Here is a 14680-nt window from a genome sequence, read left to right as displayed (position 1 = left end):
CAGGGCTGTCTACCTGCTTAGATTTGGGGAAGCAGCAATGTTATCCAGCCATATTTAAAAAAATTTTTTTTTTAGTTGTAGTTGGACTCAGTATCTTTATTTTATTTATTTACTTATTTTTATGTAGTGCTGAGGATCAAACCCAGAACCTTGCACATGCTAGGCAAGCGCTCCACAACCCCAGTCCTCCAGCCACATTAGTATCCTCCACTAACTGAGCTCCTTGGGAACACCTAATCATCTTTGAAGCAGCAGTGTTTGGCATGGAAGATCACATAATGATCTAAAGACTGTTTCTGAGGGATCACATAAGCTTTTATTTTCAGAATGAAACTAGGGAGAGGAGTTAAAAGAAGAATCAGAGATTAAATGGAGTTTACCATGTAGAAACTTCAAAACCAGCAATAAGAGTAGTTCTAAATGTATTTGAAAACAGAAATTTAGCTAAGGAATAGTAGTACCCTTTGATTATGTTGTAAAACATTTGCAGATAGAAAAGCAGATGACAAGCGTATCAAATTTTTTCCTTACTGTAATATAGGTATTAGGAGATAGAGGCCTAATTTTAGGTTTTAAGTTTACAGTTCTGTGGTATTGAGTACACTCATGTTGTACAACCATCACTACCACCCACCTCCCAAACTTTCCAACTTCTCCAACTGAAGCTCAGTCTTCTTCCCAGCCCTTGACAACACCATTCTGCTTACTGTCCCAATGAACTGGACTACTCTAGGAGCCTCATCTAAGAGCGGTCAGATAATATGATTCCTCTTATGACTGAATTATTTCATTTAGCATAATGTCTTCAAGATTTTAAATTTTCTTCTGAGGTTAAACAGTTTGGAGGATGTTTTATGCTTAGTGTGCACAAGGCCCTGGGTTTAATCCTTAGCATAAAATAAACTAATGAAAATAAATCAACATTTTGAAAATATTTTATGTATCAGTTTAAAATTGAAAAACATGTCAACTCTTAAAAAAAAAAAAACTAAACCCAGAAAACAAACAAAAAAATATTTTCCCAAGTATCAAAGAAACTTCTAGATATAATTGTTTGCCAAAGTCTGTAAAGTCCTATTGACTAGTGATTTTTATGCATAATAAATAGTAGAATCATTGACTAAAAAAGCAACTGTGACTCTTGGGTGGGGGTACATGGGGAAATTAGCCTGGTTTTTATAATAGAATCTACTAGATGCATCTGAGAGGATATATTTACCTTCAAACAAGCAGAAACCAATGGACACAATATTTTTAGATTAAAAAAGCCTTTGGTGATATTTGTATGCTTAAGACTTAAAAATGAATTCAGTATGGCATTAGACGGAACATTTTGACATGGAGATCTATCTAGGTACCACAATGGAAAAAAGAAGTAAGTATGCAGTTGTGGAACAGGAAGATTTAGCAGCGGTTTCTGTTGGAAAACTGATGCTGGCAATATATGTTATATTTTTTAGTCCTTTTAAATAAACGACTGGATGATGTACCAGTCATCTTCTGTTTGCTCTTTCAGATTCATATCTCACCCTTTTCCAGCTCTGTGTCCTGCCCTGGAAAGTGCCAGTACTGACTCCTGCAGTCATCCATCTTGCCTCTCACTTCTGGTGGCATATAGTCAACGGGAAGGAGCTGGTAGGAGGTGGGAGGGTGTAGGGGAGTGAGTCATCTGGCAGGGACTCTCCACCAAACCTTTTTCACACTTGCTGTGTAAGTAGCTCCTTTACTGAAATTCTCCTCAAAGTATTCTAATTTTTGTGTGGGATCTGCTTTCTGCTAGGACCCTAAAAATACACATGACAGAATCTGGAGGGTAGTTGAAAGAGAGGAAAGATCCACTCTTCCAGGAGATCTGGATACTAGTCCTGGCTCTGTCCTAACTTGTGAGACAACGTAGTCTCTTCATGTCTAAATTTACTGTGACAAGTTTCTAACTTGGGGTGGATTTGTGGATATATATATATATATATATATATATATATATATATATATATATATATATATATATATATATAAAGACTTTGTCCTAAGTCTTTTTTAAAAATAGCCTACCACAAATGAATGGCATTATTATGATGATGTTTATCACCAGTGTAAACTGCCAAGTGAGATTAATGAACCCTTCCTAGAGGTGGCATGAATGGGCAGGAAGGTAACATCTAAGCCTTAAGTGGTAAGGGCTGGCACTTGATTGGGAGTCCCAGGACATAGCACTTGAGTGAGAGGAAAGTGTTTTATAGAAGGTCATGAGTGGCATGGCACCATGTCATGTCCTGGTTTTCCTTGGGTTGACTATGCTACTTCTTCATCACTCCTGGTATTTAGCTCCTGGCATGGGTGATGACTTTGAAGAGTAGCAAACTCAAATGCTTGTGGTAGGAGGTCGGTAGGTGAGTGAAATGCAGAAATGTATTAATTCTAATCAGTTGCTGCAATGGGGGAATGTAGATTGTCTCCGCCTGCAGCATCCTGGACAGCCCCAGATGGCCCTGGGGAGTGTCCCGGACTCAAACTGCTTCCAGGCACAGGTTTGGATTTGGGCTCTCGCAGTGGCATCCTGCTCCCTGGGCAGGGAAGAGCCGGCTGCCTCCTCTTGGAAAGTCCTTGCTGTGCCATGACTGGCTCCCGCATGTGGCAGCTGCCGCGCCGTTTTATGCACCCTCCAGTAACGAAAAGTATTCAGTAATAGCCTTTTGCTGCAACTTTTTTCCTGATAATCCTTCTTCTTTTGAACTTTCTTTTTCTTTCTGACTAGAGTTCCTGGGCTTTTATCAACACATGCCCTAATTGCTCTTGGTTCTATTGGGGTGCCTTCTTCCCTTAGTAATTTACTTCTCACTCCTTCCATATTTTCGTCACAAAGACAATACAACATTTCAAGACAAAACAAGACACAAACATACTGTATCAATCTTCTCAAAATGGCCATATTTCCTCTCGCCCTATCTAGGCACAAGCAGATTTGCTCCTATCCTATCTATGGACAGGCAGCTTTTTTTTGTCACCCCCGAGTGTCCCGGGGCTTCCCGTATGGGCCACCATCTGCCACAGTCCGGCTGCAGCAAAATAATGGGGGTGGTGGGGGGTGGAGGGGTGGGGGGGTGGGTGTGTGACGAACAACTTGTGTAGATTGATACAGAAGGAGTGGGAGCCGTTTATTGTAGGACAGGAGGGGTATATATGCATTCCACACAGCTTATCTTAATTAACATAAACTAGCAGTCAACCAATAAGGAATCTCCACACTCAATGGCTCACTTGCGTTACTTCACAAACCACTCCCTCTGCAAAATGCCAGGCTCCATCTTGACTTGTTTACAGACTCTAACAGGCAGGTATGAAATCTTTATTATGTTCTCTCCTCCAGTTCATTAGTTATCATTTTCTGAATAAGCCCATTACTCTTTATTGATCTTAGAGTGTCACTTGATATGATTTAGATATTTCAGTGTTTTTTTCACAGTACAAATGAGTAACTCCCTTTTGCCAAGGTATATGGATAAAATCCCTAAATGACATTTGGATAATATTTGTACTTTCTAGTACAAAATTGAATGGGTATCTATAACTGATTTTTCCTTCCAATTTGTGTCCTATAAAACATTAGTTCTGGAGATGTTCCACAAGCAAGGGGTTCTAATATCCATTAATTTGGATAAATACCACTTACCCTATGGCCCTCTTGGAGAGTCACAAGGCAAATTTGCCTGCAAAAGTTTAAGTCCTGCAGGGAGGCAAGTTAATCTTGTTGAATCCAGAAGTATATTCATTTACTCAGTCATTCATCTGTCATATATTTATTGAGCATTTACTATATGTCTCTTTAAGAAGTACCGTTGACTTTTTATTTCTTCCAGGATATACTGTCCTCATGGAACTGATGTTCTGATAGGAAAAACTGATAATGAAGAACTGAGTTAATAAATGAATTCCTCATAGATTGAGAGAAGTAGCAGGAAGAAACTAAGCAGAGGGCAGTGAATAAGATAACCAGGGCATGTACTAAGCTTGAAGAGGCAGGGAAGGCCTCACTTAGGAGGTGACACTTAAGAAAAGAGACCTAAAGAAAGAGAAAGAGCAAGCTCTGTGCACTGTCAGGAGACAAATATTTTAGGCAGGAGGAAGAGCAAGGGTAAAAGTAACATTAGTAAAGTACTTTGTGCCCCTACCATGTGCTAAGCACTTTACATGAGTATCTTTTTTATCATTTTACAGATGAGAACCTCAACTCATGATACCTTCTGCCTGAGGTTTCAGAGCTTGTCAGTTTGTGTGGGACAGGGATGGATCTCAGGCATACTTGTGATGTATCTCCTTCCAAATTACTAGAGGTTGGAATCTCCACACCCTCCCTTTTAAAGTAGTAGGTTTGTTAATAAACTTTGGTGCTCTAGATTGGAGAACTCTGGTTTACAAGAAATTATAAGAAAATCACTTCCTCCTCTTTAGAGCTTCAAAGAGAAAAATACTTCTATAGCCTTATCAAAATCTTTTAAATGAGTTTATATACTAAGCATCTTATATACTTGGAGTCCAGATTTCTGGGCTTCTCTGTGGGCCCAATTCCAAGATGTGTTAAATGTGCTAACAGCAGACTGAAGTGAGGAAGTGTATACAGTGACAGATGAAGATGGGGCAGTCCTGAATTTGGAAGGAGCAAATAGTCACCTGTATCTCTGAGGCTTCGGAAAGCTACACAGAGGGGCTGGGATTGTGGCTCAGCAGTAGAGCGCTCGCCTAGCACAGGCCAGGTTTGATCCTCAGCACATAAAAATAAAAATAAAGGCATTGTGTTGTGTCCATCTATACCTAAAAAATAAATATTAAAAAAAAGCTACACAAAGTCATGGGAAGGTCTTCCTGTATTAAAAAACAAAGTTTGGCCCTTAGTAGGTGATATATAGGGAAGAAAGAGAGTTAAGGGTCATTACTCATCTTACCTGCACCAATTAACATTATCTTATAGAACAGTTTATTTAGGAGCTATTGTGAGGGAATTGATCCATTATGTGGATACAGAACAACTTGTTCTAATATTAAATTTTCTGTTTCTAATGTTGCTTGTGTTTGGAGTTTTGTTCCAAAGCCAGTTGTTAAAAAAAAAAAGTTTGGAGATAACTGTGGATTACCTAAGTACTCTCTGTTATGGCCACTGAAGAATTCCGTCTTTGCAGTGGACCACTCTCAAATGAGGAGGCAGGTCATATGCTCTGGAAGCCTTAGGGCAGTGCTGTCCATGAGAACTTTTTGCATTAATGGAAATATTCTGTAACACAGTGTCTGTTTACTTTGTGACTGGTGTAAATGAAGAACTAAATTTGAATTTGAACTAAGTTCAATAACTGGTCAAAAAGCAGAATGACCTTTGGGACTTTTTCAAGAAGCTTGCTTCATAGTCTAAGTGTTATTCCTATATTCCATATCACAGTCATTTGCATTTGCAGTTAATTCTGTAGTCTATAAAAATATTTGCATTATAAAGTGAGGCTGCTTCTGAGATTTGTGTGACTTAAGAAGTAGTAAAATATATATGAAGGTTGGGAGGGCAGCCCAGAGGCCACTAGAAGCCACACAAAACCCTGCCTGTGGGCTTTGTGTTGACACAGTGACAGGTTTTGCTATGGGGCTTTAGTGCCTGTGGGCTAGGGAGGCTAATTGTAATTATATTCTTCTTAAAATAGCTATAGTGACTCTTTGAGAGGTACCATTGATTTTTTATTTTATTTTATTTTTGACAGTAAGAGTTTTATTAAAACTTAGAAATCTCAGAATTCAAAGGATTATCTCTTTTCTGAAAAACTCCTATATTTGGTAGACATTCTTCAAAGCTCTGGACATGAGGGTTTTCTGCACTAAAGCCTGGGGTGTTGTGAATCTAGGACTTTATCCCAGCACCATGCAGGTAGTAGAACATTTCAAAGTAAACATTGAAAGATGCTGAAGAAGCTATTGGTATTTGTTTAGAGCAGCCACAATGAACCTGGAACCTTGTCTAGTGGGCATACAAATCCACAGAACCACTGAAACACTGTCATGCTGCAGTTGAAGGAAACAAAGCAGGAAGTCTTATCATTTGAGCTGGAACCTCACCCCAGCTACATTCTCCTTCCTGTTAGAAGACGGATCAGTCAAACTGCTTTTGTACCATGTAGACCATGTACACATTTTCAAGTTTACAGGCATCGTCTTCAAAGAACACAGTAGAAAGCTACCAATCCTAGGTGCAGTTGAGTAGTTTCCCTGCTGTTTTCTGGTGCACAGATATCTGCCTAGAAAGGAACTGGCCACTTGGTAAATGAGCTGGAAGGAGAGGCTTTATGTTCCTGTGAGTTATTAAAAGGACAGTCCTTAGGTGATAAATTTGCAGGGATCAGATAATGATACTTTCCAAAGAGATCCACATGGGCTGTTAACAGACTTTACAAGCCTTCAAGATTGTCCCTGGGCCAAACTTGGAAGATAGTATGCCTTTTGTAACTCATTTGACCAGAAACCATTTTTAATAGTCTTGTGTTACTTCCTTTTAAAGATATTTTTGTGGTAATTATGGCTGCTAGATTGTTATTGCATAAATTCATTTCAGGAGGTATATTTAAAAAGGGAAAGGTGACCATTTTGCTCCATTTTACTTATTTTTCCATCAATATCAGAGTAACTGCAAGATGCTTATCTTGTTCTAAGAGGGCATATTTAAATACAATTAGATATATCTGTTATACCCGAGGACAAAACATAATAAAAGCATTCAGAAACACTTGACTGAGTAATTTTAGCTGGAGATCAATTAAAATCTTTTTTTTTTAGATGAACACAATGCCTTTATTTTATTTATTTATTTAGTTTTATTTTGGAATTTCAGATTTCTGATTCAGTATTGTTTTAATGCAGTATTTGTTTATGTTTATAAGTTTCATTAATTAACCTCAGGTAATAGCATGGGAGGTTTTCAGTATAATCTATTTTAAATTAATCAAATATATAGAATCTTTGTTAGTTTTCTGAGGGTTATAGTAGTGGCTGTGTGTGTGTGTGTGTGTGTGTGTGTGTGTTTTAAAGGCAGAATCCTATCACTGTGAACCATTGAATGAAAAAAAATTGTGCAAATCTATAATGACATAAAATCTGTTCTGTTGTTTATAATAATCAGATGCATCTATTCAATTAGTTATTTTAGAATATGCCTTTTTTCCCCCTTTGTGTGGGCTTCAGAAAAGTTTCTGAGGAAGGAGTTTGAATGGGTTGTCTGTAGGCTGCAATTGTTGCTAATCTGACAACATTACATGGAGGGTGTATTTGTAGGGTGACGATAATCTGTTTAGAGATCTCTCTTTCATTTTTAATTGCCTCTACAACTCTGAGGTCATGATCTCTCAAAATGATACTGCCGCTATTGTCAGTTGTCTACTTTTCAAATTGAAGAGACTGACTTATGGTATCCTACTATCAATCCTATTTGGGTTAATTCTTTTTTCTTAAGTTTCTTTACATTCATATGAATACTGAGTAGTATAGGTGATATATTTTTGACAGGATAACTTGATCCAAATGTAAAATATCTTGTGTATATTGAAACATTGTTAATTCATGGAGGAAAACCCCCAATACTTGAGAGTGATTTCCTAGGCAATGATAATCAGAAGTTTAGGGAGGAAGCTCAAGATGTCTTTGACCTTACTTTTGTATTAACCACTTGGCTCAGAATTTTAGTGTTTCATCATGGGCAAGACTCTGGAGAGAAAGGATGAAATATTCAGCTTGTTTAATCTCCTAAATATTCAGAGATATGTTGTCTATGTTGAAAACAATTAAATAGTGTGTAGACATATTTTTTTAAAATCTTGAAAGGAAGGCATTTTTTGAATTTTTGAACTTTTGAATTTGCAGTCAGTGCCTGCAGATGGAGGCATTTCTTTTGGTAGTTCATTTCAGTACTATGGTATAAATGTATAGGCATAGATTCTAGTGATGAGTGTCTGAAAATAGACTTTTAAAAAAAATTTATGTGACAGAAGAATGCATTACAATTCTTATTACATATATAGAGCAAGATTTTTCATACCTCTGGTTGTATACAAAGTATATTTACACCAATTCGTGTCTTCATATATGTACTTTGGATAATAATGTTCATCACATTCCACCATCATTTCTAACCCCATGTCCCCTCCCTTCTCCTCCTGCCCCTCTGCCCTATCTAGAGTTTGTCTATTCTTCCCATGCTCCCTTCTCCCTGAAAATAGACTTTTGATTATAGAAATAAAACATGTTTTTTTCTTTTTATGCTTATTTTTATATTTAACATTTAATGTATTTAAACTTTATATCTGATGTTTAAAAATATCTATAAACCCTTATTTTTAGCTTGCAATGCTTTAGAGATAAGTGATATTAGTATAATTTAAAATTAGTATGCATTGGGCATAGTGGTGCATGCTTGTAATCTCAGCAACTCCAGAATCTGAGGCAGAAAGCTTGCAAATTTGAGGTCAGCCTCAGCAACTTAGCAAGACCTTGTCTCAAAGTAAAAAATAATAACAGAAAGGGCTGACAATGTAGCTGAGTGGTTAAATGCCCCTGAGTTCAATCCCTGGTAACACCCCCCCCCCCGCAAAAAAAGTACATAAGCCAAAAATGTGTAAGTTGCAGAAATGATTAAAAGATAACTTACCTTTCCTGGAATATATTGGTTAGAATGAAACCTTTATAGCACTTTAATTTGTATTTCTTTCTTTCTTTTTAAAAAATATTTATGTTTTACTTGTACATGGACACAATCCTTTTTTTTAATTTTTATGTGGTGTTGAGGATCAAACCCAGTGCCTCATGCATGCTAGGAGGGTCTCTACCACTGAGCTCCAACCCCAACCCTTTAATCTGTACTGCTATAAGGACGATTCAAGTGGACTTAGGAGTGCTTTAGGTAATGTGTGGGAAATTATCATGTTTAATGTTTTCCTTTCCTCAGCTATTTTTGAAACATGGCTATATCTAAATATGTTGCTGCTATATAATGCCTGGAAGTTCACTGCCCTTTGTGTTTTGTTCATTATGATATCATCTCTCTTAATGTATGCTTTCAAAAGAAAAAATACACACATTCCTAGTGTCTTCCTTTTTTTGAGACAGGGTCTTACTAAGTTGCTGAGAATCTTGCTAAGTTGCTGAGGCTGGCCTTGAACTTGCAATTCTCCTTTCTCAGCCTCCCAATCCCTGGGATTACAGTCCTGCATCACTGTGCCTGGCTCATCTTTTACATTCTTAAGGAAATGCTGTTGGATATAATTTTACCCAAGTGGGATGTGTTTGTTAATACATTGTTATGCTGTTAAAATAATTTGAAACACTTCCATCTCATGTATCATCATTTACTTACAACTTATTATGAGAACAAGTTTTTGATGTTAGGAAGTCATATTACATGAACATAAAATCCAATATTATTTTAACACTGGATAAAGTAGTAAAATCTACAAGTCATTGATTGCCCCAGTTTCAACCCACTTCCCTTTCAGTTATCTCCTGTCTAAAGTGAGTCATAAATGACTCGTTTTCCTCTCTGTGTTCACATTGGTTGTTACTGTTAATATAAAAACATTTTCAGTTTTTATAAAGCTACGTGTCAAATTTTTTTATGAAATGTTAACGGACATTACTGAGAGGTCCCATGAGATTCAGTTCCTTCTTTGCACATTACGCTTCCTCCTAAGTGCTCATGGGCTATGGAAACAGTGACTAACATGGAGGACTGTTTTAAGATCCAGTGTGCTTCTGAATTCCCAGACATCAATACAAAAATAAATTATGCTCATGAAAAGTATGCAGGACGTGTCTCTGCTAAGTAGAAAGAGGGGGCAGGGATGTCCTGGGAAAAGAATCAGAATAGAATGAGAAGATGGAGTTACTCTTGAAAGAATGGTTCCTCTGAAGGAGATCCTCTGACTTTAATTAGGCATTTTAATATTCAAAAAGCTTATGTATTCTGTTTGTTTGACATAAATACATTGATTATACATAGAAATGTTTCATTATTATTATTATTATTATTACTATTATTATTATTACTATTATTTTTGTGGTGCTGAGGATTGAATCCAGGGCTCTGTGTATATGAGACAAACACTCTATCAACTGAGCTATATCCCTAGCCCAAGATGTTTTATTATTTAAGAAAGTCAATAATTGTAGCTTAATTAATAATAATAAGCAATACCAACTCCTGATATTTTTCCATTTACAGGGTACTTTTTTCATTATCTCCATGTAAACTTCAGGGCAGCCTCTTTCTTATGTCAGAAAGCCGAGGCACAAGAGTTGCCTAAACAAGGATCTAAAGAGGGATCTTGCTTTAATCCTAGTACTTTCCCCATCTCGCCTTTTTCATGGTCCATTTATAAGTAGAGCCAGTGTACCTTTTTAAAGAAGTATCCATGTTTATTGGAAATAATAAAGCTTTTCAAGGAGGACAGCTATTGTGAGTATGTCACCCTCTTACTTACATCTTTACTTTTAAAATTTCAGTCATTAACTTTTTCAAATCCTACTCATCACCCTTGTATTTTAAGGCACTGTCATCAGTGGGTAGCTGAATAACATAGTCCTCTATTCTGAATGATTCCTGTGTTTTCTGATACTTAAGTTGCTTTCTACTCAAGCTTGTTCATTTATTCACTCAATAAGCATCACTAGGCATAAGAGTAAATATAAAATTTTAATTATTTATGCTATATAATGTTTTTATTCACAACTTAAATTTGCATAAACTTTGCATAACTGCCATTTAAAATTAACATTTTAACAAATTTAAGAACAAAAATATACCTAATCTTTGCTAAGCCTTTATCCTTTATAATTCCTTTAGCTAGTTATTCTGATTCTAAATATATAGTTTCTAGTTATAGTAGTCTTAATGTATTTTGAGACTAATTCGTTCTTTAGCTACTAGATTTCATAGCTTTTAGGCTTAAAATGATAATGCTTTTTTTCCTCTTTAAGGTGGGTGGAGTGCTTTTCATAGTGAGCTTGGTTGCTTTGTAATAATGAAGAAATTAATATAAAGTCCAAAGTGAAAACCATCAGCAATTCTACTGTAAGAAATATTGACTGTATAGTTTACATTTAAAAAAAATCATTTATTTTTAAAATTTATTTTTTATTTTGATTTTTATTGTTTCTTTTTAGTTATACATAACATTAGGATTTATTTTTTATTTTATTTTTTTGTGGTGCTGGGGGGTATTGAACCTAGGGCCTTGTGTATAGCGAGGCAAGCACTCTACCAACTGAGCTATATCTCCAGCCTCCTAGAATTTATTTTTACATAATTTTAAAAAGTATGAAATATAATCTACTTGAATTCAGTCCTTGGTATTTCCTCTTTCCCTTCTCTCCTCCCTCTCCCTCTTGTCTTTCCTCTACTCTACTGATCTTCCTGTTATTTACTCTTAGATTTTTTTTTTTTGGTTAGTGTCTTATGGATTTACACGATAGACTCACTGTGGTACATTCATGTATGTATGTAGGAAAGTTAGGTCAGATTCGTTCCTCTGTTCTTCCCTTATCCTATCCCTTCTCCTTTCCCTTTATTTCTTTTTATTTATTTCCCTTTATTCTTCTTCATCTAGTCCACTGTTTTTTTTTTCTATTTTGATGGAATCTGCCTCTACCCCCCCCCCCCATCCCCATGTTTCCCTTTCTTTCTCTTTCTCTTTCTTTATTTTGGTCTAGCTTCCACAGATCAGGGGGAAAAAACGGAAATTGACCTTTGACTTTTTGGGATTGGCTTATTCCACTTAGCATGATAGTCTCCAGTTCCATACATTTACCAGAAAAATGTCATAATTTTATTCATTATAGCTGAGTAATATTCCATTGTGTATATACACCATATTTTCTTTATCCATTCCACAACTTAGCTATTGTGAATTTCACTGCTATAAATATTGATATTCATATATCACTGCAGTATGCTGATTTTAGATCTTTTGGATATATATACCAAGCAGGGGGATAGCTGAATCATATGGTTCCATTCCTAGTTTTTTGAGAAATCTCCATACTGCTTTTCAGAATGGTTACACTAATTTGCAGTCCCACCAACAACTTATGAGTTTATCTTTTCCTTACATCCTCACTAGCATTTATTGTTACTTGTGTTCTTGATAATTATCATTCTGACTGGAGTGAGATGAAATGTCAGTGTAGTTTTGATTTGCATTTCCCTCATTGCTAGAGATGTTGAACATTTTTTTTCATATATTTGTTGGCCAGTTATATTTCTTCTTTTGAGAAGTGTCTGTTAATTATTTGTGCCTATTTATTAATTGGGCAGTTTGGTTTTTTTTGGTGTCCAGTTTTGTAATTCTTTATTTGTTCTGGATATTAATGCCCTACCAGAGGAGCAGGTGACAAAGATTTTCTCCCAGTCTGTAGGCTTATGCTTTAAGCTCTTGTTTCTTTTGCTGTGTAGAAGCTTAATTGTGGTCAAATATACCTAAAATTTATCCTGTTAACCATTTTTTTTTTTCAGTGCTGCGATGGAGCCGGGAGCTTCATCTATGCTAGGTAAGCACTCTGCCACTAAGCTACATCCCTACCCCCTTTTCATTTTTTACTTTGAGACAGGGTTTCACTGAGTTGCCCAGGCAGGCCTTGAACTGTGATCCTTCTGCCTCAGCTTCTTGAGTAGCTGATATTTTGGGTGTGTGCCACCAAACCTGGTCCTCTTAACCATTTTTAAGAGCACAGTTCATTAGTTTTAAATTTCTTCACATTGCTGTGCAGCCAATCTTCAGGACTCTTATTTTATAAATCTGAAGTTCTATGTCAACTAAACAACAATTTCTCATTTTTCTCTTTCCCCAGCCTCTGGCAACTGACATTCTATTTTTTGTGTCTATGAATTTGTCTATATTGGGTACCTCATATAAATGGGGTCATGTCTTTGTGTGACTGACTTATTTCATAATGGTTTATCTCAAAACAGCCATAATGTCCTCGAGGTTTGTACATGTCATAACATATACAAAATTTCTTTCTATTTTATTTTTTTATTATCTGCTCTTTAAAAACTCTATAATATAGCCATATTATTTCTATTTATATTATTTTTTCTACCCAATAATATGCTGCAGATGTCTTCACACATCAATAGTTATATACCTTTATATATATATATAGTTATATACCTTTATATATATATATATCACCTCCATTTCTACAAGTTGACCATCCCTTATCTGAAATGCTTGTGACCAAGTGTTTTAATTTTCAGATTTTGGAATAGTGTATATTTATAATGGCATATCTTGGGGATGGAGAAATCTAGACACAAAAATTGTTGATATTTCATATATACCTCATTCACATAGCTTGAAGATAAATTTATACAATATTTTTAGTACACCTGCATTTTGACTTTCATGAGTCCAGGTGTAAAATTTTCCATTCTAGAGTGTCATTTGTACTCTAAAAATGCTTTGAATTTTCAAGCATTGCAGATTTCAAAGTTTTAGATTATGGATGCTCAACCTATACCAAATATAGCATCCCTGTTCTACAGATGGAGAAACTGAGGCTGAAAGGAGAATAATTTTCAATTGATATGGAACAGCGCCAGGGACGAAGTCTAGGACTGTTTGATTCTAGAATCAGACATATGCAGTGTGGTTTATATAGGTCAAGAGTGTGATTATTGTGGAAAAATGAAGCAGTTTTGAAGACAAATTTTGTTGAAAGCGAAAGACTTGACTTTTTGTTTTTGTTGTAGGGAAGCTGCTGCCATTTGGCAGGCACAAATATCTGTTTCTAAAAACATTCACCAAGCATTATACTTTACTATGTTAAGACTGGGTTATTTCTAAGAAAATAGTAGTTGTTCTGGTCAGAAAGAGATTTTCAATGGCCTTTCAAAAGGTTAAAGATGGAAGAACAAAGAGGAAATTATCTGCCTCTTATCTGAAGTATAATCAGAAGTGAAAATGTTATCCACGTGAACTTTGGTAGAAATATGCTGAAACCCTCCAATGAGCTGGGTCTGATATCAAGATCAGTGTAGCTCATTACCAAATTGTTGTATTTTAGGACTATACCTCAGAAATAATCTAAAGTTTATAATTTCATAAATTAGGTTCTGTCCTGAAACACCTACCAAGTAGTTAACTGTGCACTTAGGATGTAAATCTTTAATTTCTTTCTATTTTTGTGGTGCTGGGAATTAAACCCAGGACTTTGTGCATATGAGGCAAGCATTCTACCAATTGAGCTATATCCCCAGCCTGATCTTTAATTTCTTACTTCTCAAGTGAACAGAAACAGTTTTTTTTTTTTTCATACCAAACTCACTATTGCTTGTGTTTCATACTGTAAATGTGAGATAGGGAAGGAACAAGTTAGTGTGGGCTGTCAGGACCAGGTGTTCTCACAGTATCACAAGAAATGAAAGGACTTGGAATGTAAGTTTTCTTGAGTTACCAGTCCTGGTCCATCAGTTAATGGAATCCATTAAGTTTGTTAGTCTAGTCAATGGCAGAGATCTAATTGAAGATTAATACTCTTTCAGAGAAAGTTCAAATCAACTACAGTAACAATAATAGAACAGAGGTTTGCAAGCTATATTCATGGGCTGCCCATTTTTGTATGGCTTGTAAGCTGGGAATGTTTTCTAAATAGTTTTAAATGGTTA

General features: G+C 36.0%; 1 protein-coding gene across 6 annotated transcripts in view; it reads left to right on the top strand.

Annotated features, from left to right (window-relative positions):
* St7 (suppression of tumorigenicity 7) overlaps positions 1–14680 on the top strand; it is a 261881-nt gene that overhangs the window by 29000 nt on the left and 218201 nt on the right. For 2 of the 6 annotated variants that reach the window (XM_078040324.1, XM_078040326.1), the window contains exon 2: positions 12527–12561. The exons of the other annotated variants lie outside the window; for them this stretch is intronic. In XM_078040324.1, coding sequence (XP_077896450.1) covers positions 12534–12561 — 28 coding nt within the window. In that variant the 5' untranslated portion in view covers positions 12527–12533. The remainder of the gene's footprint in view (positions 1–12526; positions 12562–14680) is intronic. 6 annotated transcript variants of the gene reach the window in all.

The sequence above is a fragment of the Ictidomys tridecemlineatus genome, chromosome 2, assembly GCF_052094955.1.
Source record: "Ictidomys tridecemlineatus isolate mIctTri1 chromosome 2, mIctTri1.hap1, whole genome shotgun sequence".
Taxonomy (NCBI): domain Eukaryota; kingdom Metazoa; phylum Chordata; class Mammalia; order Rodentia; family Sciuridae; genus Ictidomys; species Ictidomys tridecemlineatus.
Note: the sequence above shows the minus strand (reverse complement) of the source record. Positions and strands in the feature narration are given on the sequence as shown.